General features: G+C 38.6%; 1 protein-coding gene across 2 annotated transcripts in view; it reads left to right on the top strand.

Moving 5' to 3' along the window:
• Positions 1 to 26,387, top strand: part of brinp2 (bone morphogenetic protein/retinoic acid inducible neural-specific 2) — a 221,019-nt gene that overhangs the window by 108,725 nt on the left and 85,907 nt on the right. For both annotated transcript variants that reach the window (XM_051402639.1, XM_051402617.1), the window contains one exon: positions 22,616 to 22,806. In XM_051402639.1, the coding sequence (XP_051258599.1) occupies positions 22,616 to 22,806 (191 nt within the window). The remainder of the gene's footprint in view (positions 1 to 22,615; positions 22,807 to 26,387) is intronic.

Here is a 26,387-nt window from a genome sequence, read left to right as displayed (position 1 = left end):
CTTCTGGGATGATCCATCATAATCTCAACAAAAAGAGTTTCTCACTACTCACTGCCGCAGACCAGCTAACTTGTCTTAGTATTTCCTTCCTCCTTTTCTCTTTGGCATCTGACTCTAAGAGGGTTATATTAAATAACTAAATGACATCTAGCAACCAATCAATAACAAATGAACACAATGTGACCATGACACTGAAATAAACACCTTTGTGTCCATACCTGTCTCACGTTTGTCAGATGGCGCATCATGCAAAGTAGTAGTAGTAGTATATGGAGTATACTGAACCCCTAAGCACCAAATAGACCATTTGGAGAGCCTCCGATAAATTTAAACTAACATTTTAAGGACATTTCAAGTAAACTAAGTGCACTAAGAACCCACATTAAAAAGTTTTTAAGGGTTGTCCATTAGAGAAAGCTGTTCCAGATCTGTTCACTGTGCTATTTCTTAGTTGGAGGTGGAGGATCAGTACATTTTGAGTCTGTACACATAATTACCACTAAAGTTATCGTTTGTACATGGTCAGTTGCCAGTTACAATTTGGCTGCCTCTCATCCATCTAAATTTCTGTCTCAAATCCAGCAACATTTCCCTCACTTTCTTCACTCACACACATTTTGAAAAATCCTACAGTACATGTTTCTATATAATTAATCTGCCATGGCCTTTAACAAATACAATGTTGCACTTTTTGGTTTAGCAGAATTAGGCTTTTCTTTCTGCTTTTTTCCAAAGAAAAACAAGTAAAATGTTGCAGTTAAGTAACATGACCAAATGTAACCATTACCAACCAAATTCATGACAAACCCCTGTTGGGTATTTCACATTGTTGCCATGTTCGTTGGCATCTAGATTTATTTTAGCAACATTATACAAGCAGGTTGACAGATTTTTGCTCCCCGCTGTATCTCGAGGCTTGGATGACTCATGATCTGGCAAAATATAACAAGACTTGATTCCTTGATCACTTTTTGCAACTTTGGCAAGCATGCCAAAGAAAACCAATCATGATTATGATTTTTGTACAATTAATCAGGATTCCAACACAACTTTGGGTCAGGAGCTAGTCTATAATGCTGTAATTGTCATTCTTCTTAAGCTACAGTTGCAGTGTCTGCTTTTGCCATCCAGAAAAACGGACTTTTCCGCCCATTTCCCTTTCATGCCTGGCCTTAACTTATTGCTGAAATCATGATTTTGCTGCATTATGTTTGCTTTGTTCAGGCTTATCCTTCGCTCCCGTGATCCACGGACAAATCTCTGGGTGGAATAAACTCTCCAGTGGAGATAGCAGAAGCCAAACGGCTTACTTAGCAACTGATTGTGAAACAGCAGACAAAAGAGTTGCCAAACAGCGAATCACAGAGGCAACTGAAGAGCTGAATGTGTATCCAAATATTACCTTGGCGAGAGAGAGAGAGAGAGAGAGAGAAGAGAGAGAGAGAGAGATGTGGATCCACAGAGTGAAGCAAGTAAAAGAGGGAGAGAATGACATGGAGTAAGGAAATTAACAAGAAAAAGAAAGACTGATGAGAACAAGAAAAAAAGAAAGCAGTAGGAAGGCAGAGCTGTTTCTGGAAAGGGGTAGAGAACGAAAGAAGCGCGTGCGTGTGCGTGTGCATGCTCGTTTGTTTTCCCTTCGGTGTGAGAACAGAAGACAAATTGACCATATGGATAAGAGCAGACGGTGGCCAGGTTGTGCTAAGAACCAGTTAGTTCTACCACATTGTGTTGTTTGGCAGTAAGCCTAATGTTTAGCACACTGGGAACTGGCAAACTAATGGAAACAAGCAAACTGCCACGGCACAGACTTTTTAAGGCTTCTAGGACGCTGCAAGGTGCATTTTCTGGCACAGTTTGGTCCACTAGAGCTGCAGAGCAATAGCTGCATGCAGATGGAGTATGATAACGTAATTAGATGAAAATGCTATGTAGAGATGCCAAACAAATACAGATACTTTTGAAATGTGATCAGTGAGAATTTGAGATCCAGTGAGCAACATTTGTTTTTTAATTCATTCAAATAATAAATGCAATGCATTTTAACATTTGGTCACAATGCATGAAATCCAAATATTCCGGTTAGTATTAATGGTTTTTGTATGCCATGTGTGAATGTTTTGTATTTTGATGTGGACCCCAGGAAGAGTAGTTGCTACCTTTAGTATGGGGATTCAAATAAATGAGTAAGCTATACACCAAACAACTACAACCCAAATCCTTAAGAGTCACTAGTGTTCTTTATTATCCTAATTTTTTTTACTGACTTGCCCCATACAATGTCAATGTGACAATGTCACCACCAATCCAGTGCAGATTACAACAGTTATAAATTAAGCTTTTTCCCTGTGCTTCAGAAAAAATTACATATGTTGGTAATGTGTGTTGATATATTTGTATGTGAATGTATATGGAAACAAAAACAAGTAGTGTTGCAAACTGGCTTTACTGGAGAGTTATAGGTTATTCCTAAGTGAGGGAGTGAACCATGCCGGGGACACAATGACATTAAAAACATAATGAAACAATAAAAGTTGGGGTACAAGACTAGGATTTTGAAAAGTGAGGGGGACATACCACCACCTCCATTCCTTAGTGGAAATTACTTCCTTGCAACCCCGAACAAATTAGGTTTAGGACAAGGACATCAAAGCCATCCCTATGAAACACACATGTAGCATCATCTTAGGTAAATTATTATCTTATACAACATAGCTATGCCAGACCCAGTCTCACAACTTGTTAAATTCATTATGAGATGAGATTAAACTGAACCTAGTCAATATTTTTATATTAGCAGCAGCTGATCAAATAACCATGTGTAATATGAGAGGACTCACTCGACCAGTCCACAGAGGATTAACCTGACTCTGCAGTTTCCCTAAGCTCAGCTTGTCGTTTTACTTTTACAGACCGCAACTTTATCGTCATTACGAGTAACCCATTCCACGTCACATGTAGTCCTTTGATGCATTGTTGAAATAAAATAATATTGAGTCGTGGAGTTTTAATTTACTTATAAATTTAGACCATGCATTTATATGAGTTATTGCTTTTTCTTTGAGGAAGTAGAACCAAAGATCTGCCAATCTCACTCTAAACCTGGTTGGTTTCTTTTATTGCAGCAAGCACTGTGTCAAATTGGAAGTAATATGAGAGCAGTTGCCTTCCGTTAGAAGCATGTTGTATTCATCAATACTGCCATCATCAGGTTCTAATAACTGTCATATTCCAGAGACCTGGCTGGCTAAGGGCCAACTGACAATCTTCACCTCATACTGCTCATAACTACTACTACTACTCATAATGCACCGGAATTGGATTGTAATTGGTCCTCATGCCCACATGTGTGCACATGTCTGTGTGCAGTATGTGAACGTGTTGGCAAAATGGCATCACACCAGGACATGGTCTACAGCTCACTGCGATAATAAGTGCCACTGGATCTGTGTTTTAACTCGCACTGATTCAATTATTTCATCCCAGCTGGAAAAAACCCAAACAAACTCATTCTCTTAGATTCAGCTGATTTTCTGTGGGGAAATGCCTCCAGGGTATACAGTAGGAAATGGAATAACCTGCATTTGTATGCTTGTTACTCGTGCACTCTCTCTTTCCATTTAGCAGGAGTCAATTTGAATTATAATTCCGAGGTTCTGTCTCCATTCACTAAGTGGAGGGTGGGAATTGGTGGTGGTGGAGGTCAGATTGGGGGGCAGAGTGATCCATTGGTGTCTCTAACAATGCCCTGTCTCATTTGGTTGAAATTTTCCCTATATTACGAAATAAGGAAAAGAGACGTCTCTCTGTTTTGCTTTTGTCCGCAGGCTGAATTATTTCATTTTCTGATAAGCAATTTAGGTCTTCTGACAGGGTATGTTTAAGTGGCACAGTGGCAGAAGAGAAGAAATGGGGGCACATGAAGTGGACTATTGAGGATGGCGCATAGAAAGAGAGGCACAAATATAGTGAAAATAGTAGGGGTGTAAACGAATACATTAGTATACATTATTCAGATATGAACACATAATGTGTTCTGAATAGATGTGAAGGGCATCCAATTTTTTGCAGCAGTATTTGTCCCCACTGCCCCCCCCACTCACCTCACAGTCAAGATCTCTGATATCCACTGATGTTAAACATCCAAACTCCTGTTATATTTTACTACACCCATTTGCTTTTGTTTAAAATTTGTGACTTCCCTAAGCTAAAAAGGTTTTAAAATTTGTCCCAATGGAATTTATAATTGGATTGCTATAGCACTGACCAACTTTACATTCATCTGGGCCTCTTCCCATAGAGCCCTTCCTGTGTAGCTGCAGTTGCTTCTGTAATCTGTCATTCAGCATTCCTTTCTTTTGTCTTTCTGAAAAAATGAAGCATCTCCCTGAAGCTTAATTTCCATTAGACAAATCAGCTCCACTACAGCTATAAGAAATTGAAGCCTAACAACGTTTTTAAAGTTAATGAATGACTACTGTAGTAAAAACAACAGATCCCATCAAAACTTTCAAGAGTGGCAGCGCGGGCACTCACGTCATCAAAACTCAGTTTCAACCTCATTTGTAAAATTCACTAAAGCTCTCTTCAGAAGTCACTTCAGATTTCAGCTCCCCCTCCACTCGCCCTTGGACTCACCTTTTTTGTCCAGAGCTTATGGGAAATGGTGTTTGTTTCAGAAAAAACTGAACACAGATAATAAAACATAGAGTAGATGGCAACTTCTGACAGAAGTCCTGCCCACTTTAGATTTCTGAAAATAATATTTTTGTGAAACATACAGATATATATAGTATAGCTTTGTGTTACACCCCTACTGCAGACATTGAAAAATAAATGAGCCAGAGAGGCACAGACAGTGATGAAGAGGAGACAGACAAAGGAGCTGAGAGCTATTTGACAAGTTGCTTGTCAAATAATTCCCAGTGAGTATTTAACCAGTTCATTGTTAATGCTATTGCTGCACAAAAGACACACATGGGAAAAGGAAAGTGGTGCTAATTGCCAATGTCTTCTGTCTAAATCTTCATCATTAAAGATGTGCATGTGCTATCTGCATGTGCCTGCAATCTATATAACCTCACACTGTAGTACATTAATTCAATCAGCAGAGCTATAAGAACTTTTGAAACTTTCTCACTGTGTGATTTGGGGATACCTATGCACATCAATAAGTAATCTCCCCCTTGCAGTAGGAGATATGAATAATGCAACTGCCCATATAGCTGTACCTCCAGAAATGTATTACTGAGAGTCGCAGAAGTACCGCACACAGACAGACAGAGCCTATCTCTACAAATTAACACTGGCAGGGCACTTTTTGCGTCAAAGACACCCGAGATATTTAATCTTAGTTTCTTTCAGGACAATTATTCGGCCTGAGAAACAATCAAATTGAAGCCTTCTCATTTAAAATGAATTCATTTTAATGCAGAACGGGGTATCTCATGGTGAAGTGATAGACCTCATCTCTTTTTCGGGGACCAGAGGAGTGGATACAAATATTAATAAACCCAAAACCTAGTTTTTTTTTGTTTTTTTTTTAGTTTTGAAGGGAAATAGGACACATCAGCCTCCTGTCACATACATACACACATACACACACAGAGATTGGCTACAGCACAGCTCTCGAAATAACTAAGAGTAATTTAACAGGGAAAGTGAGGCGTTCAGCTCCTTGATTTCTCCAGTATGATACTAATACAGGAAGGCAGGTAGGTCGGCGAGCAGATTCAGAGCATGGCACGCATCCTCGGGTCTAACTTGTTTTTTTTTTAAGTCCTCTGCAAAACGTGTTCAGAAAGCCTCTCCTAAAGTAACACTGAAATAAGCTTGATGCTATTGAGTCAACCCCATATCAAGCCAATATTGTTTCAGTATGAATCTATGAATGAAACCTTTGTATAAGAAGCAAATGCTACGGGCCTGCACTGCTGCACTCTCTATTAAATTCTTTAGAAAGAAAATTGTCTCTTCAGCCAATATAGGAAGCTTTGACTTCAGCTGCTTGAGAGAACTTTGTAGTTCTACTGGATTATTTTTAGTGTACTTTGTATCTTTGGATAAACCATTAAAAATGGCTTTATGAGCAGGAATTTCCTTGACCTTAACGACCGAATCCGCTTGACTCCAAGTAAATATCCATGAATTAGTCATTTATTATTGGAAACTTTTTGTTTGTTATTTATATTTATTCTTTATATATGACTTTATATGCACTTGAAATATATATAGATTTTGAAATAAATTGGAATTCATTAATTAGAAGTGTACCAATTGAACACTGTCCATTTTCTCTTTCTGACTGGCAACTGAATTGGAGGGACAACAAGACCCGCACTTTCAGATGTTGGTAACCTCTTCAATTCCGCGTTGGCGAATACGTCCTTGGCCGACATTAGTGTCTTTCAGATTGTCTTTCACCTTAGGAAAGGACCTCTAGGATAATCACATCCTCATGAAACTCTGCAAAGGCAAACTAGAGACCTTGCGCATTCTGAGGCTGGATGGCTTTCCAAGCTGTATTGTATTGTAGTTGTAGTACAAAAACTGTAGGCAAGGCTGAGATCACTAGTGTATCGCATCATCCAATGCCCAATGTTCCCCCACTTTGAAACACTTTCTGGCAAAATGGCCCCTCAAAGAAACTTACTAGTTAATTATTTGGAATTTACAGACCTGTAAAGTGTTATCCTAGTGATCAAAGTATCAAATAGAAAAAGAGCTCATAATGTAGGCAAAATGGCTCCTGTCAGTATAGTATTATTATTACTGATGCATTAAGGTGTAAGCAGAATTTGTCAGAATGGAGCTCATATTAAGTATTATGTATATTGTTGGACAGTTTATTTTACTGTGTAACTATGTGTAAAGAAACTATGGAATGAAAAGTATAGCATTTCCCTTCATACGTTCTATGTTAAGCATAAGGCAGCAGGAAATAGGTAAACTGCAAGTACCTTGTTGTCCTTCCTTAAGTGCACTTAGGGACATGACTGAGTTATGCTACATTTAAATTTTTTTGTGTAAACTGAAAATAGTGTATTGATTATAGGTATTACTTCATTTTCAATCTTACCAATACATTTTCAACTACGAAGCCTTATCCAAGAATATACAGTATATTGCATTTACTGAAGCCAAAGACTAAAAATGGCTCTTCCAATTTGCTGCAATCACGTCAAATCTCAGCAGGGTCATTGACATATATTGTATAAAGTACGGTGTCTTAAGCCAACAAGATTCAGCTGAAGCATGACAAATTTTAAAAATAGCTGACAGAGACACTCAACCTAGATACGCCAGCCTTGTAAGTAGGCAGGTGATGTCTCATACAGATTTAGGACACACCGTGCAAATTTAACATTACCAGACATTAAATTGGTTTGACTTCCCCTCCATAATATGCGCTCCAGACCTGGTCTGCTGCATACTTGAAAACTTACTCAAAAAACGTTAATGTGCTTACCTTAAAATGCTACTGAATCAGTCATAAATCTGTCGGAGTGATATATAATTTTGTCTACAAATAATCCTTAGCTTTCCCTTCATGTCACAGCTCCCATTAGCTGTCAGAATGCGATCACCGTTCGGGGGGTCCCTTGCAGTCAGCTTCCAGTTTAATTCCTTTCAGGAGATGTATAATGACTCTGGTGGGAGCAACTCAGACATCATTAAAAAATCATGCACTGGCTTCCACCCTCCAGGCTGGGTGGAGGGTCTATTTCTAGTGGGTTCCCAGAAGGCAGGATATAGTTTTAATGAACTCAGATCCCAGGACAAGAGAATGGACTTTGTGATTCAGCTCTTGGGCTAAAAAAGTAAAACAGCGCTTGTTCCAGAGCAGCAGAACTTCATTTATTCAGACCATCTGGGAGTAATAACCTTTGGTTGAGTGTTTGACAAGACAGTTTGACAAATGTGGCAACTTATTGGTTCAGGGGACAAATTCGTGGACATGTTGGCTTCTAACTGACTGATATATGGGAAATATATGTAATAATGGGTATGTCAGTCCTCATGTTAAGATTTCAAATGTTTTTATCTTAGAGTAATGCAAAAGTAGTTGTAGCACTTACACCAGCTCATCCATCAGTGAAAACTGGGGGTTGAGAAATGACCAAATCACCGACCTAACAGTGGCTATAGTATATGTTACAATATAAATGTACAATATGCAATTTCTTACATTAAAATAAATTTTCCAAATCCAATTTAGGTACGTTAGCTTAGATGGTTGTCTCTAATAACTTTATCCCGTTAAAATACAGAGCTGAATACAACCAAGATCTAAAACGTGTATTGTAAAAGTGGCTTAAAATTTGAAAAAAATGCAATTTACCTGAATAAAATGACAGATTTCTCCGGGTTTGAACATGAAAACATGGGTTAGGGGTAATGTAAGTGCACAACTCAACATTTTAATGTGGAAATGTTACATATTATAGCTTTAAAGTATTTCCTAATAGGTCATGACCTGTATCATCAAGTGTTCGTCAACAGGACAAGTTATGAAAGCATCAATACACAAAGGGTTCTGATGGGAGCTATCATACTGAATTTGACAAACAAAGTAGTAATGTGTGGATCGTCTCTGACATAAATCGAATCTGCATGTACGCAAACCACCTATCCGAACAAATTTTCCAAATCCAATTTAGCAACCCACATCCACATGGACCTTTCCTGTTCCTGTAGGCTATATTGTCAAATTATGTCGTACAACCTCTCCAGGTGATTTCTTTGTTGTGCGTAGAATTGAGTGTTTTCTTTAATGATTTACTTTAATGGCTAGAGGCTTTCAGTTAAATATTTCTATGCACGCAGTAACGTCACTGCAGCAAATATTAAAAGCAGCAGAAGTAAAAAATTGAGTTATAAACTGAACAGAACAGAGGGAACTCTCCAGATGAAACTAAATAACACTTTTAGCCTCTAAAATGATTTTTTTAAACAGCTTTGATGGAACTCATGATTTATCAGGAGGATAGCTGTTTTACTCCAGACTGTTTAACTGTTTGAACCTGGACTGTGTGTGTGTGTGTGACCTTTGGGTGTGTAGAAGAACATAGAACATTAATTAACATTAGATCCTGACCGATTCTGTCGGGAGATTGAAATAATCAATGAAGTAAAGCTGCTGTGCCTTGTGCGTAAATGCGTACAGCATCTTGTAATGGGGGGCTGCTTGACCTTATTGCACCCATCTGCTATTAATCAGAATGTTACTGTTAATTCTTATGACCCAGCACGTCCGATCCACGGATATAACTGCGATCCATATATCACTACCACCAAGTGTCCAGGCTAACCATCTTTATGGAAGCAACTTGTTAATATAGCATCAGCATTTGGTAACACCTTTACATAAAGAAGATGGGTTATAACCTAGCACTCTGTAGTTGTACTGTAAACAGATTACATTTTTATTGAAGCTGCAGTAGGTAACTTTTATAAAAGGAACATTTTGTCATATTTCATTAAACTTTCACTGTATCCTGACAATAGTACATACAAAATATAATCAGTGAAAAAATCTGGTTCCTCTGGCTCCTCCTAGTGCTCCTAATGGCTTTTGCAAGAATCCACCAGGCCTGGAAAAAAAAACAACTAATCAAAGCCAAGAAAGATATAAAGACGCTTTGGTTTAGAGGCTTAGAGACTTGAAGATAGTTGATTGATATAGTTGATCGTTGGGACCCTGGGAAGGAGACTCTATCTTTCTTGGCTCTGATTGGTTGTTTTTGATCAGGCCCGGTGGATTCTTGCAAATACCATTAAGAGCATAACGATGAGCCTCGAAGCACCTGATCTTTTCACAGATTATCTGTCGCATGATATATATATGCTGTCAGGATATAGTGAAAGTTTCAGCAAATATGACAAAAAGTTATTTATATACATGTTACTGCAGCTTTAAGTTCCTACATTTAAAAAAAGCCCCTTTTCATTCATATGTTAACAGAGTCAACCTTGCTCTTTGTCTTGCACTAAATAACAACAAGTGCTGGCCAATTATGTCATTTATATTTTATGTTGGTTTATATATTTTTTATTGAATATACAGTACAGATTTGTTGATGTATTTTCCAGGCCATTTCCAGCCATTGGTTTCCCTTGATTTTCACACAGTGCTAGATTGTATTAGCAGACACTTGACACATGCTGAAGTTCTATAATCCATCAAAATCACCATTCAGTCTGCACTGACTTTTCTTTTGAGTAAAGGTAAGAGTCATACCAGTAGTTCATACCAGAAAGCGACACAGCTTATTTCATATAGTGCTTCACAAAATAGGTTGTGCTTGAAGCTTGATGATGCAGTGACTACTTGTAGGGTTAACTAGCTTGGTTGCTAAGCACACAATGAGTCGAAATATCTCTACTTTGGAGCCACTTACACTGAGGCAGAGGAGGGTCATATGAACATAGATGGTGCGACACAGCTAATAAGAACACTTCCTCCTTTTTAATCTCTCCAGGTCTACATTTCCTCAAAAGACGGTTTGCAATTGGTCAAGAGCCTCTCAGAGTTGAACTTTATGCATAAAAAATGATTTCCTTTGCCTCTGCAAATTCCTTTAAATATATATATATATATCACCCCAATAGACACCACTGTAAGTAAATGTAGCTATATAAAAATGTAGTGGTAAGATAAAATAGTTAGCTGAGATAAACACTGCATGAAAAGAGTTAAAACTGGACAGCAGCAAACATCACTATTACTGTGGGTTTAGGTAAAAACAAACACTACCATTTTTGTATCAGTATGTTAAATGAATTTCACCTCCTCCTTTTTGTATTTTTTATCCTTTCTGCTGCAGTAACCAGGTTCCCCTGAGCATAATACAAACACTTTGAATGAATTGGTTAGAACGTATCACCCTTCCTTCTCTTGGACCAAGGCTCATTTCCATGGAGGATTGCTTGTGAGCAGTGAAGTGCAATTTTCATGGAGAAACTTGAAGGTTGTGCATTCGAGCAACCACGACTCCGGAAATAGTCCGAAATAGTATGTGGGTCACTTCTTATTAATAGGTGAGACTGTACCTGATGCAGGTGAAACTGCTCATTATAAAGTTTCAGCTCTGTTCATTCTCGACACCACAGACCTCTCATCATGACTCAAAGCTCGGAACAAATAGGCTTGTGGTGTGCTGTGGGGTAGAGTGCAGAAGTGCATACAGTGAGCTTAACTCGCAGCTCTCTCTTTTTTGTCTCTCTCTCTCTCTGCCTTTCTTTCCTGGTTTTCTTGTGGAACTTTCAACCTCATTTACTTGTCACCTGAAAACTTGAAGACAAACGGGCCTCTTTCTCAAATATTTTCCTCTTAAATTTGACAAGAATATTAATAATAAAAACCAGTAATTCACTAATGAAACTTCAGAGGGATTACATCAATCAGACAGGTTGAGAAAGTTGCTGGGAAAAGGATGTATTGGCCACTCTGTTGCTACCTTGATCCTGACTAGGATGGCTGCTTGGATGTTTGATGTATAATTAAGCAGCAGGGGGACTGGCATAGAGAAGCAGTGCCCACATTGCCAGGAGCTGGTGCACCACAGGCGTGTTTACTGTCGAATGCACACCAACATCACGTGTGGTAGCGAAAAATAGAAGCTGCATAATTTAAAATAAACACACGTCAACACCTGTCTGCTGTTAGTAGTATATATTGTGTAGGCAGGGTATGATTAGTTGTACGATCTTTGATTGGATGGCTCAAAATGGGGCCTGGCTTCGTGAGCACATGGCGATATGGAGCTGCAGTTGAGTGTTGGCCTCCATCCACACCTTCCTACACCCTGTTGTTAAATCAGGAGGTGGCGGATGAGGGATAAATAAAAAAAATAGATGTGTTCTAAGTACCACGCCTGAGCCTTAATATTGCTCTGCTAGCTACCCTTGAGCTTGAGCTCGGGTGCAGTTTTACATAATAGCAGGAGAGTTGCACCTTATCACGTTTGATTGTTCACAGTTATGTAAGCCACTCCAGCTTCAAGATGAGTCATTGAAAAAGAGATTTTGATTTTCTGATGTATATTTGACAGAAAGCGAGAAACAGATAACTGAATGTTGAACATATATTTTTTTATTTCACTATGTGATAACCTTAAGCGACTGTATTTTTAGCAACAATATTTTTTTGTTTACAATTTATTAAATGATAATGTGACAACAGTGTGACAAATATGAAAGTGGTCGCTTGTATGAACCTACAGAGAATTATCACTTGAATCTGCAGCTTGCTTCAACTTAACAGAGCTTTAAAGCAGTGGAGCATTTCGCAGTTAAGGAGCCAGATATTCCCCTCAGGAGTTGGTAGAGACCAAAAACAGAGCTTAAAAAGAGTGAATATGGGACCTGTATACATCAAGTAGATACAAACATAATTGTAAATGACTGCTAATGTAAACGGAACTGATGAAATGAAAATGACTGAAATCATTTATATCTAGAAAATTTCCCAAACTTCACTTGTATTTTATTTATTATTTTATGGCCTTAAATAAATAAACACTGATGAATCAAACAAAGTCCATTTGATGGTATATACACTGGTGCTTATTAATGAACAGGCTGGCAGGTGTGTGTCCATAGGGGGGGCCTGGGGTGGCACTGGCCACCACTGAAATCTGATCTGCCACCCCTTGTCCTAAATTGTGGTGATGGAAAAGATGGCATGGCCAAATCTGAACGAAAATGGGTTCTATGGGTACCCACGAGTCTCCCCATCACCTGCTTTATGCAGTGGGGGAGGCTGCAGATTTAGCTATTTCATCATGTGTGGGGAAAAAAAACAGGAATTGAAACTGAAATTGAACAGTGGGTCAGCAAAAGCAAAAGGGATAGCAAGCATGGGATGCGTATTTCATCATTTATCAGAATCAGAGGATTTAATATATAATTTATATTGTTTATAGTAGATTATCAGTGGGTGTTCTTGCCAGGTTCCCTTGCCAAAGAATTTGAAAAGATATCAAAACTATCACTGCAGATTGCAAGCTGGCCATGGAGGGGGCCAAGGTAAAAAATAGCCCAGGGGCCCATGACCACCATAATCAGCCACTGATTGTAGACACACGTTAATATCTGTTAAAATATATAAATGTGTTATAAATCAGTGTTTATAGATTAAAGTAACATTTAACATTAAAGTATCATTTTACACTGTAAGGACATGCAGTGGGTAACACATCTGTGCTCGCACACATACAGTAAAACATTTTCCCCCACTCTTCCGTGGCCAGAGAAAGAGGAGTCCCTCCCCTCACAGCCGCACTGATGTGAAGTGTTTGGCAAATACATTCACCCTTAGAGCTATCCATTGCACTCTCTTTCTCCCTCTGTTTGACAGCTAATAACAACCAGGTGTGTTCCAACATGCTTCCACAGGGGACATCCATGGGAAATTTCTGCATAGGCTTTTCTTTTTTTTCTATTAAAGAAAGAAAAAATTAGCTCTGCTTCAGCGATACCAAGTGCCAGAGCTGCAGGTGCAATCAGCGCTGTGCTAAAACCTTTTAATTAACACCATCTATCATCATTAGCCAAATAGTCAGCCAACAGTTTCACCGTTAACTCTTAGAGAGCGAAGCGAGGCGAAAAGTAAATGATGCACTGCTCCTCTCTGCTTTTCGGCCCGTCGCCGTCAGCTCTCCTTCCCCGTGCTCAGTCACTGTAGAGTGGCTCAGAAAACACATCAGTCTAAATCAGCTTCAGTTAATCAGCGTGCGACCACTGGCCTCCATCCTGCGACTCGCTGGACTAAATACTAAGCTAAAACTAATGCCTGCTGATGCATGTGATGGCTGCAGACTAATTGTTATAGTTTGCCGCATTCAAATGAGATTGACCTTTGGTTTGGGATATTTGTCATGTAACTGCTGCTGGAATTAGAATAGCTATATTTGTTCTATTTTAGTTAAAATGACTTTGGCCATTTTGTTTCATTTAAAGCTGTATATATGTCATCCCAGAATGCATTTATTTGACTTTTTTGGTGTTCTGCAATTTTCTGGGAAAGAAGTAGGACAGTTAGTGTAGGATGATATGTTGAGTCAGTAAAATGATGCTTTTGTGATGTGCTTTTATTTGACTTGATTCTCTGGACAATAAACAGAGTAGGCGGTGGACATGATGGTGGTTCGGTTGCTGTAGAGTGTTGCTGTACAATGAGGATAAAGCCACTGATTCTGTACCATGGTCACAATATAAGACTTTTTAAAAATCCATTACATTTAATAAATATTTATGTCTTCATTATGTCCTTCATTGTTTATTTTTAAACTGTTTAAGTCTATTGGAGATTACAAATACAGATTTTAATTTTTTTAAATTGTATTTTATGTATTAGTTGCTCATTCCATGCATCGATATTTGACGACCTGGGAATGAGACTCAGCAATCAACTATCTTTCTTGGATCTGATTGGTTGTTTTCGTTCAGGCCCGGTGGATTCTTGCAAATACCATTAGGAGCACTAGGATGAGCCAGAGGAACCTGATATTTTCACAGATTATCTGTCTCATGTTCTTCTGTCAGGATATCGGGAAAGTTTAAGGAAATATACCAAAAAGTTATTTTTATTAAAGTTAACTACTGCAGCTTTAATAAAGTGCTTGTATAACTCCACATTAACCCTCTCAGTTTAATGCAGTCCAATGCAACAATGCAAGACATTTATCCACTGACATAGTCTCAAAGAAAAATCAACAGTATAAGCTTCACAAAGGTGGTATTTCTTGCAGAGCCATTGTATTTGAGTGGAATATATTACAATAGATCATTTTCCTGCTATTGTGTCAATCGTGTTAAACATAAATTCAGGCAGTTTGAAAAACAAACATGTTTGCAGCAATCATCATGGTGCAGAGTGTGAAGGATAAAGCAGCCTGTCTGTACTCCACGCAGTAAAAAGTAAGAGATGATCGACTTATCTGCCTGAATTGAGTAAGGCTTCTTGAGTCAACTGTGATAAAAGGGTATACTGTACATTCAGGTAGAAACAAGGAGCATAAAAGTGTAGCTAGAGTAGGTGCTCCTGGAAAAACATCACCATAATTACTCATATGGCAGGAGTGGGTGTTCAGAGGATAGTGATGTCGTCGTCTTCTCCACCACCTTTGACATGAGTGAGTCATACTAAAGCAGCCAATAAAGAGCAACTAAAGAATATGTATGTAAAAGAGGGTGCATAATACTGGAGCTTGTAGTTTGATTACACAAATTCATGTTAAAGTTGTTTATTTCTTTATGTTGACATTTTCAGTCATCCGTGCTAAATAGGAAGATTTTGAGTTATTTTACATCAGCTCACCATTTGTTTTGTGGCTGTATTATCATCATCATCATTATTAGTAATTTCTACTAGTATAGTTTTTTCTGTTGCTATTATTGCTGTGCATCTCTGTCTCTGTCTTTCTCTCTTTACCCCACCACCCTCCCCCTCTCTCTTTTTCTCTTTACCCCAACTTGTTGAAGCAGACAGAAGCCCACCTAGTGCCGGGGTACTGCTCTAGGTTGTTGCCTGTTAAAGGAAGTTTTTCCTCGCCACTGTCGCCAAGTGCTTGCTCATGGTGGGAACTGTTGGGTCTCTGTATATAGTTTTAAGAGTAGTACCTAGACTTGCTCTATCTATCTAAAAGTGTCCTGAGATTACTTTTGTTATGATTTGGCGCTATACAAATAACATTCAATTGAATTGAATTTGTTTTATTTAGTGAACATATACATTAGATTAAATAAATACTAGTGCTGTCAAACGATAAATATTTAATCGCGATTAATCGCATTAATGTCATAGTTAACTCGCAATTAATCGCACATTTTTATCTATTCTAAATGTCCCTTGATTTCTTTTTGTCCTGTTATTTTTTCCTCATTTTAATGCTCTTATCAACATGGAAAAGTGGATCGGCTTGCTTTGTGCAAATGTTGTTTTTATTGAAAAATCATCCATTGTCGCCTGGCTTTGACGAGGGGGCGGAGAATTCGCATCAGCTGTGTGCTTGGCCATCAAGTGGTATTTCAGACTGGACGTGCTGCGATGATAGCTCAGTTCACAACGACAAAACACACAGATCACTTTGGTCTTGTCAATGGAACCATTTGTCAACTTTTTAACTTTTAACTTTCCATTCAGAATATTATTGGCATCCATTTTGGCGTCTCGCGCTCGCCGTCCACTCAAAACGTAACGTCTACTACTCTTACACAAGTGTGTGTGGTGTGCATGTTGTTTTGTTTCCGGTTTAGCTAGATCCGGTGTGGTGTTGTAGTTTTTCTAACGTTACTAGTTGTTGCAACAGCATGTGAAAAAAACTATAAAGTGTGCTAGGCCAAAAAGAACGTTAATCTTGCGATAAAAAAATTGACGCTATTAAAATGGGTTTGCGTTAGCGCCATTAATAACCCGTTTAACTGACAGCACTTTTAAATAAAAAAACCCCCCAAAAAACAGAGAGATAATAACTGGACCTGACAGTCCTGTTTTCAATACAGTAAAGCCAAACCTTGGTGCATGATGATATATGGTACAGCCGCAATGTTTGATCATAAGACAAAATATACAGTATTTAAAACAAAGCACATTGTTTAAGTGGTAGTTCTCCATAGTTCTGTTAAAGGATGCACTCCTTTCCATGTAATTTTAATTTGTACGTAGACATATTTGGTGTCATTATGGGCAGGAAAGTGCCACAAAAAGTTTCACATAGTGAGCACGGTTTTAATAATGATGCTTGATTCAACCAGTCTGGGAGATATTCTCTTTTACTGTCAACAGGGATTCAGTCCTCAGTAAAAAAAAATAACAACAACAGGCTGTGCTGGTGTGGGTAGACGGTAAACAGTAGAATTAAGTTGTTTTAAAGTAATCTACCAGGATTGTGCACTTGCAGACAACATTTATTTGTGTGTGTATGTGTGTGTGTGTGTGTGTGTGTAGTATGGATTTATGTATTAATGTTGCCTCTTCCTCCAACGTGGCCAATTCCAATGTTTGTTTACAGCTTGTGCAGACAGTAGCTTGAATGCATGCAGACCAGAGTTAGGAGGGTTACGTTGAAAATCTGTTACAATGTGTCCTCTGTTTTGTGTATTTTTAAAGAAAAACACGCCCAAATACCCATTTTTACTTAATGTAACTGTAATTTCATAACGTCTTTTGTTCTGTAACTGAAATGGATTACAATGACCTTTTTTGTATCCTGATTACATAACTCAGTTACATGTAATCCATTATTCTCCAAGCCTGATGCAGACTCATGGAATTCATAAATACATGCCCACTGCAAGTGAAATAACAAAAAATAATAAAAATACAACATGAGTTTGCAAAACAATTATTGTAAAATAAATACTAAATACTTTTTATTGAAATCATGGGCTTAGATAATCATAATCATCTTGGACAGTGGTGGAAATACACACATCCTCATGCTTTCCTCTTGAAATCAATGAATCAAGGTGGTAGAAACACTATCACTATTGTCCACAGGTGATTTTTTTTATCCTTATATACAGTCAAACGCAGGCAAATCTTTCTGACAGCTATAGTCAGAGGATTTTACACAGAAAATATATGATCAACTAATAAAATATGTTTCAACAGTACATAAAAAACTGAGCAGCACTCTGTGCAGTTTGTTTTGTGACAGTGCATAAAATAATCCAACCTCAACTTCAACCAGCTACAACATTAAATTGCTGTTTATATGTTAATGCATTAATAATGAAATTCCAATAATGGAATATATAATAACAGAGGCACTGCACAAAAATCTGGACCTCATACATATGCAGTCTCAGTGGGTCCCTACCCTTGTAATAACTGAATCAGCAAGTAAACACATGCATCTGTGGTGGTCATATTGTAAGGGTAATTACTAAGGCGGCTTTCACATTCGGGACCTGGGCCCGGATCCAAGTTCACTTTACCCCAAAGTCCAGTTTGTTTGATTAGTGTGAACACTCTGTCCTGTACACAGTACTGTACCCTAGACCTGGGCACGGATCAGCGAACAGTGCCATGGTCCACTTGAAAAGATGGTCTTGAACAGAGGTTCCCAAACTTTTTCATATCAACAACCCCCATAATAGATTCACATTAGACCACAGACCCCAGTTTGAGAGCATTCTGTCTTAATGAATCCCCTCTAAGTATTTTTTATTTTTAGGTGTGAAGATAAAGTCTTCATAGTCAATCAATTATCAAACTGGGAACACTATGAATTACTTTCAATCAAAACGGCCAACTCTGTTTCATCCCCTGTGGTTCCAACTTCCATAAAATGCGATGAAAGTTAAAATATTGTAGTCCTCCTTTTGCTGCTCAGTTTAAAAAAGCATTGGTCTTCAGTACGGTTCACGTGTATTTGGGTATGGTGCGCATCAAATATGAAAACAACTGTACCAAAACACAGATGTAGACTGCTATTTATCTGATTACTTGTGAAGCTCTGCTGGAAAATGAAAGTGAAACTTCAGCTTCCTTGCCATCTTTCTTTACATTTACTCCTCTCTGTTACTTTAGTAGTTTATATTGAGATTCAACTCAACAGTCCTCAAAAACATGAGCCTGTTCATTGAACATGCACAACACTGTCAATCTAATCCTCTGAGCTGCTTGTTTCTCCTAAACCTAACCAAGCAGTTTTTTTAGACCTCGGAATGAGAATGTGTAGTCGAGGCAAAATGTGACAGTGACATGGTGGACTAGTATGTGTATTACAGATGACCGGGTTGAAACAAAAAACAAACCTGGGCCCTGTGTACTTAGTTCCACTATTTCCCTCACTACTGCCCCTGTGCTTTTATTATTGATACTTCAGCTATTGATATTTCTGTACTTTCACTTTAGTCAAATTTTGAGTGCAGAATATTTTTACATGGGGGTTGGTCAACACTTTTTCTTTTCCACATTAATAATAATTTAGACAGACAGTATGCAAGAAGGCATACATAAATGAATGGCTCTACACTGCAGTGGAGAAAACAGACTGGTGTTGTTTCTCTGTTTTCAGTCTCTCTCTCTTGTTTTGTTTTTTTAATACACATTTTGCTTGCAGCTCTGAACTGCGCCCTCACACTCAAGTTTCCCTGAGTCGCCTTGCTTTTATAAAAGAACAATGTGGCCAGAGTTAATGATAGCTTGTACAAATTGCACTGTGACTTTGGCCTGGCTACAGACATTAATTGGTGCATTATGTGAGAATGAAGCTCCTAATGAAGCACTAGTTTGACCGTAGGCTCCTGGGGACATTCCTTCGGAGGAGAGCTTTGTCATGGTTTGTGCTAAATGGTTACAAATCTCAGCTTTTCTTTGAAGACTAATATGCGACACAGCAACTATACAAACTAATTACAGCCCTCTGCTGTCTTTACCATTGTACCATTTGAATGACCCTATGCATATTTATTTTGTATTATTAAGGGAATTGGCCTATTGTATTTACCCTAGTGTTCTTACAATGCTGTCAACAGCATAATTACAGTATCGTGTTGTCAGTAATAGTAAACTATTGACCACAGAAAGGCAGTGTAAGAGCAGCCAGTTGGAGACCAAGACAGTGATACAGTATATGTACCTCCCTCTGTGTATGTTCCTGAGAGTGTGTGAGAGAGAGAGCACTCATGGGAAAACAACGTGTCATTGCTGGTATTTTGTTCAGAGACAATGCATATATAATGTGCTAATGTTCAATGCCTCTTGTTTTCCCAGAAAATTTATGCATATGAGGTGTATCTGTACTTTTCTGCTGGTATTTGCATAATCTTCACATACCTCGGGGTTCCGCTGTGGCAGGACTGAAGTGATGGAATGATTATCAGCTACCTGAAGTGGATGAATTTTCCAGACTTGTCTCTCTCTCTCTGTCACTGCGATATGTTGGCCAGTTGAACTGTCTCTGCAACTGCCAACATTTGTGTGGACAGCTGAGGAACCGGGTGCACTAGAAGTCCAGTAATTTAAATATCACTCACCCCTAATCCGAAGGTTGTTTGTTCGATCCCCGGTTCCTGTCACATGTTGAAGTATCCTTGAGCAAGATACTGAACCCCGAATTGCTCCCGATCTGTGTGTGAATGTGTATGAATGCATTAGTTTCCGTTCGATGGTTTGCCATCACTGCGTGAATGTGTGTGAAAGGGTGAATGTGGCACGTAGTGTAAAAGCACTTTCAGTAGTCGGAAGACTAGAACGGCGCTATACAAGTACAGGTCCATTTACCATTTAGCAGCTCCAAAGTATGACTGTATTACTGTGACCAGGAACAGTCAGGTCACAGATATTCCTTAAAAGCAAATTTTTTTCTTATTGTCAGCCTACAATGAACGTGTCAGCTAACAAATATTGTGTGTGCATTCTCTGTGCCGTACAGCAGTGGTTCCCATAATCTTCCTTCATTACCACGAATGTTGGCTGTGTAGATTATTTCTAACAACACACACTGTACATAAATACTCCAGAGCACCAAATCTGCAACTGAAAGTAATCCCAAACAAACACACTATTCATTTATGTTTGAGTAATTTTGTAAAAAACTACCCAGCTGTTTTTGTTGGCAATTACAAAGCTTTTTAAAAAATGTAGCCATTTGGGACCAGTTTCCCTTTTACAGATTTGCTCCATGGAAGCTGAAAAGTATTGAGAGATGAACTAACAGGTTGCTGTTTTGTTAACATAAAGAAAATTTGAATATCTAAAATACACAGAATCATGCCAGCCTTATCTTTTTAAGTGTTGTATTTTTCTCAGTGTTTTGTCTCAGTGATTAAGCCCTTTCTCTCTATAATGCTATGTGTACTGATTGCTTTTTAGTAGAAATTAGTCAGTGTTCTACCTAGCTTTTGTTTTGTTTTTGCACATTAATACAATGAGAACATTGTGCTGGCTTTCTTATATCTGATTGTAATTTTGCTATGTTCACCAGTTACTTTTCTGCCATTTGATGCTGGGCAGGTAGCATACAGATGTGTTTTTAGAGATTTGCTATCAGATTGGGCTGTAAAAGCAAAACAATAAGCTGAAAGACACTAAAATGTTCTGCAGAGCTGAGTGGAACTGCAGAGTGAGGAGACATTTCTTTGTGAATTTGTCACAAGTGACACCTTTTGCATTTGACCAATTTTTCATATGAAATATTGTTTATTGCAGTTTTAAAAAGATTTTAACTTGAACTGAATCTAATGAGTATTGTAATAATTACTTTTCATGGCAGTGACTGATTTAAAAGTCCTTAATATTGATAACACTTATATAACCAGCATCTGAACGCAATCAAATCTAATTTTGAGTGCTTAATTGAAGTCCCAAAGGTAACAGTTTAACATCAATTAATAATTTCTACATTAGTTTTTGGGACACTGAAGTAAATGTGAACAAACAAGACCAGTGCTGAGAATGCTGACAGCCTTTACTGGCCTTTTAACATTGCATTTGTGTGTGAGCAAGGTTCGTTTTTAGAGCACAAAAGGTGAGGAGGGCACTGTCTTTACAGCACAAATAGAACTAAGGCTAAGCAGACGGTTGAAGGAGTGAAAGGTCAATGGAAAAAAACACTTCCAATTTTAGCTGCTTGAAGAAAGTAAAAGGGTAAAAGGGACCAAGTATTAAGTCCCCTCTGATTCACCCATCGACTCCATTTACTCTTAATACCCTTCATGCCCTAGATTGCTATCAAAAATGCTCAGGTGTAAATGACACCAACCAGCTCAGGAGGTGGTTTGAGCAAACTTCCATCTTGCTTGCAGACCAGTGGTTCCCCCACTACTCCACTAGGGGTCACCAAAGCTTCACTGGGGGTTGCGAGGCCTTATTGATTTTAAGTGTAAGAACCTCTTAAAAGTACTGTGTGTAGGTTCACTTCTGTGAAGAAATGTAAATGTAAAGTAAATTGCCTAATAGAACAATGGCTAAGCGTCAAGGACAAAAAAACCCTGAATTTGTCAAAAAAGAAGCCCAATAAGTATGACAATATAAAAAATTGTATAAAAAGTTCCTGTAACAGGAAATAATCTGCTAGAAATTCATGAATATAATATGAAATATCCATAAAACTCAGTCAGGAGTTGTCAGTTTACTAAATGATAGAGATGGGATTCTGGGAAAAAGGTTGGGAACCACTGTTGTAGACCATAGAGTCCATCCAGATGAGTCATCCATCGAAGTTATTCTTCTTCTGGTGTTTTTGGCAGTTACCAAATAGGCTTCTAGTGCATTGCCACACTGTAGTTGGGTTGACCCTGACTTGCATGTAAAACCAAGATATACTTGCAGTCAGTTGTGTGTTGTGGCTAAATTGGAGACTCATATTATATGGCTAAGAGTAAACAAAAGTATAATAAATCATAACTGGATTTTATCCTAATACAAGACACTGGCATTGACAAGAGTAAATGGTCTCATTGATTTTACAGCACAAATAGTGCTATAAAAGAAAGGTGGTCATAAATCTGTAACAATTTGACAAGTACATTTTCTTTTTATTCTAGCCTCTTCGCTGAAGAAGATGAAGAGCCTTTTAGTCTCTTTTGTGTGTGAATGTGTCTATGTGTAATGGTTATCATCTTCATGTGTATTCACCTTCTAATGTATTCATCATTTCAGGGAGTTCAGCCACTGGAAGGTGAACAGCCTGGCGACAGAGAAGAGAGATTTCCTCAAAGCTCCGTTGCCCTTAGCGCCAGAGTTCCTACGCAACCTGCGGTTACTGGGGCGACGGCCAACCCTGCAGCAAATCAACGAAAACCTCATCAAGAAGTACGGGACCCACTTCTTAGTTTCTGCTACCCTGGGAGGTAAGGAAGGACTGCAGGTGACACACTCGCCTTTATTCTCGGGTTAGGAAGTGTTGGGACGCACCAAAAATAGAACTACTTGTTTTAAGTCTCAGAGGAATTCACAGTAAAACACACTGAGTTATAGCCTATGTTAGTGTAGCGGTGCAGAAGTGTAGCATCTGTGCACTTGTGTTCAAGTTAAAATGTCAACTGAAAAGCAACAATGGCAACAGTACGACACCTTGCACCTGCAGCATTCAACCCAAGTTGTTTTCCTCAGTAATTTTCCACTCATCCTTCCCCCTGATGAACATCAGCTGCAAGAGCCTTACAAAGCAGGAGAGGGATTAAATTGATCCATTTCGTAGCATATGTCTGTTTCTATTGGATTTCTTTTTAGCCGCTATCTCCGAGGAGAGAAGTAACTCACAAAACAGAATCACCAGCAGTATCGATTGCGTGCGCCTCACAAAACAAGACTGAGACCTGGGTTACGTTTAGAGCGGCGACCTCATGATATTGATACACTGCTGATCCCTCCATGGTCATCACATACAGTAGCAGCCCAGATATATGAGTACATCTTTACAGTTGGCAGTTTTTTATAAAGGGACTTGTAGGAAATGCGTATAAACATCTCAGCATCTAAGCGTTCGTTCCATCAGAGTCAGGGGAGATTTACAAGGCCGGGGTACTCGGATCAGTCTGCAATATACAGTGAATGTATAAAATAGCAGTGGATACTTACTCACTCATGATATATATATATAATGGACTTTAAATTATGACAAAGCACTATCATTTTAATCTGACATTACCCATACATCTTCTAAAGCTGGCTACCACCCATTCACACACTGTTCACATAGAAGACAAATCCTGTTCTCTGCACACACTCTCCTAACAGTCTCTCTGATATTTTAGTGATGTGTTCGGTTTGCATGCTCAGACACCTAACTTTGGTGCCACTTATCACTGGATGCATGCACCGGAGCATCAGCGTGGGAGACAGAGCAGAGATGAATTCAGCGGCAGACTGATAGTTAGACTCTATATGTAATTAACAGCTTCAGCTAAATGGGCCGAGCCAGCCTGCATACTGATTAGTCTGGCTGAGCAAATGCACACATCCCAGATCTCTTTTTTTATTCTTTTTTGTGTTACTGTTTTCATCTCTTTCTTTTGTGCTTTTTATGGCTGTCTCACCAGCCATGATTACATTGAGCTGTGAAGTAAATGTTTGCACAATGTTAGGCGGGTTGAAGTGTATAAATTATCTTAATGACTGTCAAAAATAAAATGCACGTATGCATATTACGGCCTAACCCTAACAAGTGTTGATGAAGCTAAGCAAAGAAACAAACTTGGTACTTAGGCGTTGCATTACATTATTGGACTGTTAGCAGAAGGTAGTGTTTGCCATGGACACAGGCCCATCACCAATGCCAGCTAGGGGCCTCCACGGGCCAACAATTCCAGACCTAGCCCGGCCCCAGCCCGACAACGTCTGCAATTTTTCACATCGACCCCAATTAAGCTCTCTCTGATGCTGCAAAAACACACACACTCACACACTCTCTATGGGGACAATGAAAGGAGAGAAGTTAAAAAAGCTCTCTGCGATGCTCGCGCTGGTACATGCAAAAACACACATACACTATGGGGACAATGAAAGGAGAGAAGTTAAATGAGCCTGAGTCCGACCTGAGCCCGGTCTATAAATAAAGAAAAAAGACCTGAGCTAACAAAACCACAGCAGACCTTCAACAGTGGCACATTGTTTGCCCCCTCATTACACACCCATACACCTCCCAAAATTACTTTTTACGTAAAAAGAAAAAAAATGTGACTCATGAACAATTAGTATATCAACTGCAATATTTAATGCAATGTGTGAAAAGTCATTGTGAGCAGGCCTACTGAGAACAGTTTTCATAGTCTGTATTGGTCTGTTGTGGCAGGAAGGTTTGGACGGGATTCAAATCCAGCTTTCAGCCGTCAGCAGCACTTAAAATTGTGGGTTTGTCATGAGTGGCAGCTCTGTGCCATCAGTATTAAAGTGGCATACTGTAGTTAAGAAGTGTACTTTAGTGATTAAGATAACTACACTGTCATATTCTTTCTCGGACATAACGTCATATGGTGCTTATGTAACTGTAATGCTGTGGTTTTGTTTGCTAATTACAAATACATATCATGCATAAATTGGTTTAGTAAGAAAATCACATTGAAATAATATTGTGAATTGTGCATAAGGATCATAATGCAAGAGGTGCAGCACCCTCTCACAAATGAAAAAGTTCATGAATGACAATTCGTCCTACAATATTCTTGAAATGTCCATCCAAGATATTTCCTCAGACTGCATGGACACATTTTTAAGGGCATTGCATCATGTATATATTTCACACTCAGAATTTAGGCTGTCAAATAAGGAGGTGGAGGCTAAATATAGTGCACCATAATAGGGAGTGATCTCAGACAGAGCCCGATTGTCACTATTAGCCAAATACCATGGGTTTAAACCCAACTAATGTTACTCTTTTGACAAGACTTGCAATCACTCATTGCTCTTTTAAAATAGTAACTTTAAATAAAAAAACTTAATGAGAAACTTTTAACTTTAAGAAATCACATACTGAAACAGACCTAATTATCCTTTAAAAATATTGCAGAGAGCCATGAGCATGTTACATCAAGGACACAGAGAAATGGGACGGCAGTTTTATTTAATATCACACTTAGTGTAGGGCAAATCAATACAATGACTCTTTATTAAAACCTTGTGGCAGTTATAGTGTACTACAATAACAACGGCTCACCCCCTCCACACCTGCTTTTCTAAGGATTTGACTTCAGACTTCAGAGATGAGACAATAATCTACATTTCCACCAAACTCTGCTGACATTATGCCCCACCAAGCAAGTTAGGAGTAAAAGCTGAAGTTAACATGCTTCACATTCAAACCTTCCTCCATGTATTTATTTCCTGTTTAAACTGACAAACAGCGAGCAAGACAAGGCACAATGAGAGCACCGCTGAATGTTTTAAAAATGTTATCAAATGTGACACTGTGGCGAGCAGACATTTATTTAGATATTTTTAGTATTAGCTTGCTTCTGCTAGTTAGCTACTAGGCCAGGGGACAGCAATATTTTTATCAAAGGAGCCACAAAACATATTTGAGCCTTATAATGCTGACTGGCTGAACTGATTTCTCGCCACAGATGAAGCCTAACCATAAACTCATTTTCCTCCAAGACTTTTCTTGTTTGGATTTGGAGTCCATAGCTAGTCTATCTAGGCAGACTCAAGACTGATATTGAGGCAAAACATCGAGGAAACGGCCCCTGGTCAGGACATAACAGAAGAAGAACATTTTAGTTGACAAAATATTGAAACAATTTTTTTATTTGTGTGTAACGGCCATACATTTTTACAACTGGAGAATGTAAGAATGACAATGAAAATGTATGAATTCTGATTCATTTCCGTATATGCCTATAGGCTATCTGTCCAACAATTAACTTAAAATGCTAAATCCTTATCAGACCTTTCAGTGTCTAATTCTGCACTTCCAAATGCTGCTTCGAAACTG

The sequence above is a fragment of the Dicentrarchus labrax genome, unplaced genomic scaffold, assembly GCF_905237075.1.
Source record: "Dicentrarchus labrax unplaced genomic scaffold, dlabrax2021, whole genome shotgun sequence".
Lineage (NCBI taxonomy): Eukaryota > Metazoa > Chordata > Actinopteri > Moronidae > Dicentrarchus > Dicentrarchus labrax.
This window is presented reverse-complemented; position numbering and strand designations above follow the sequence as displayed.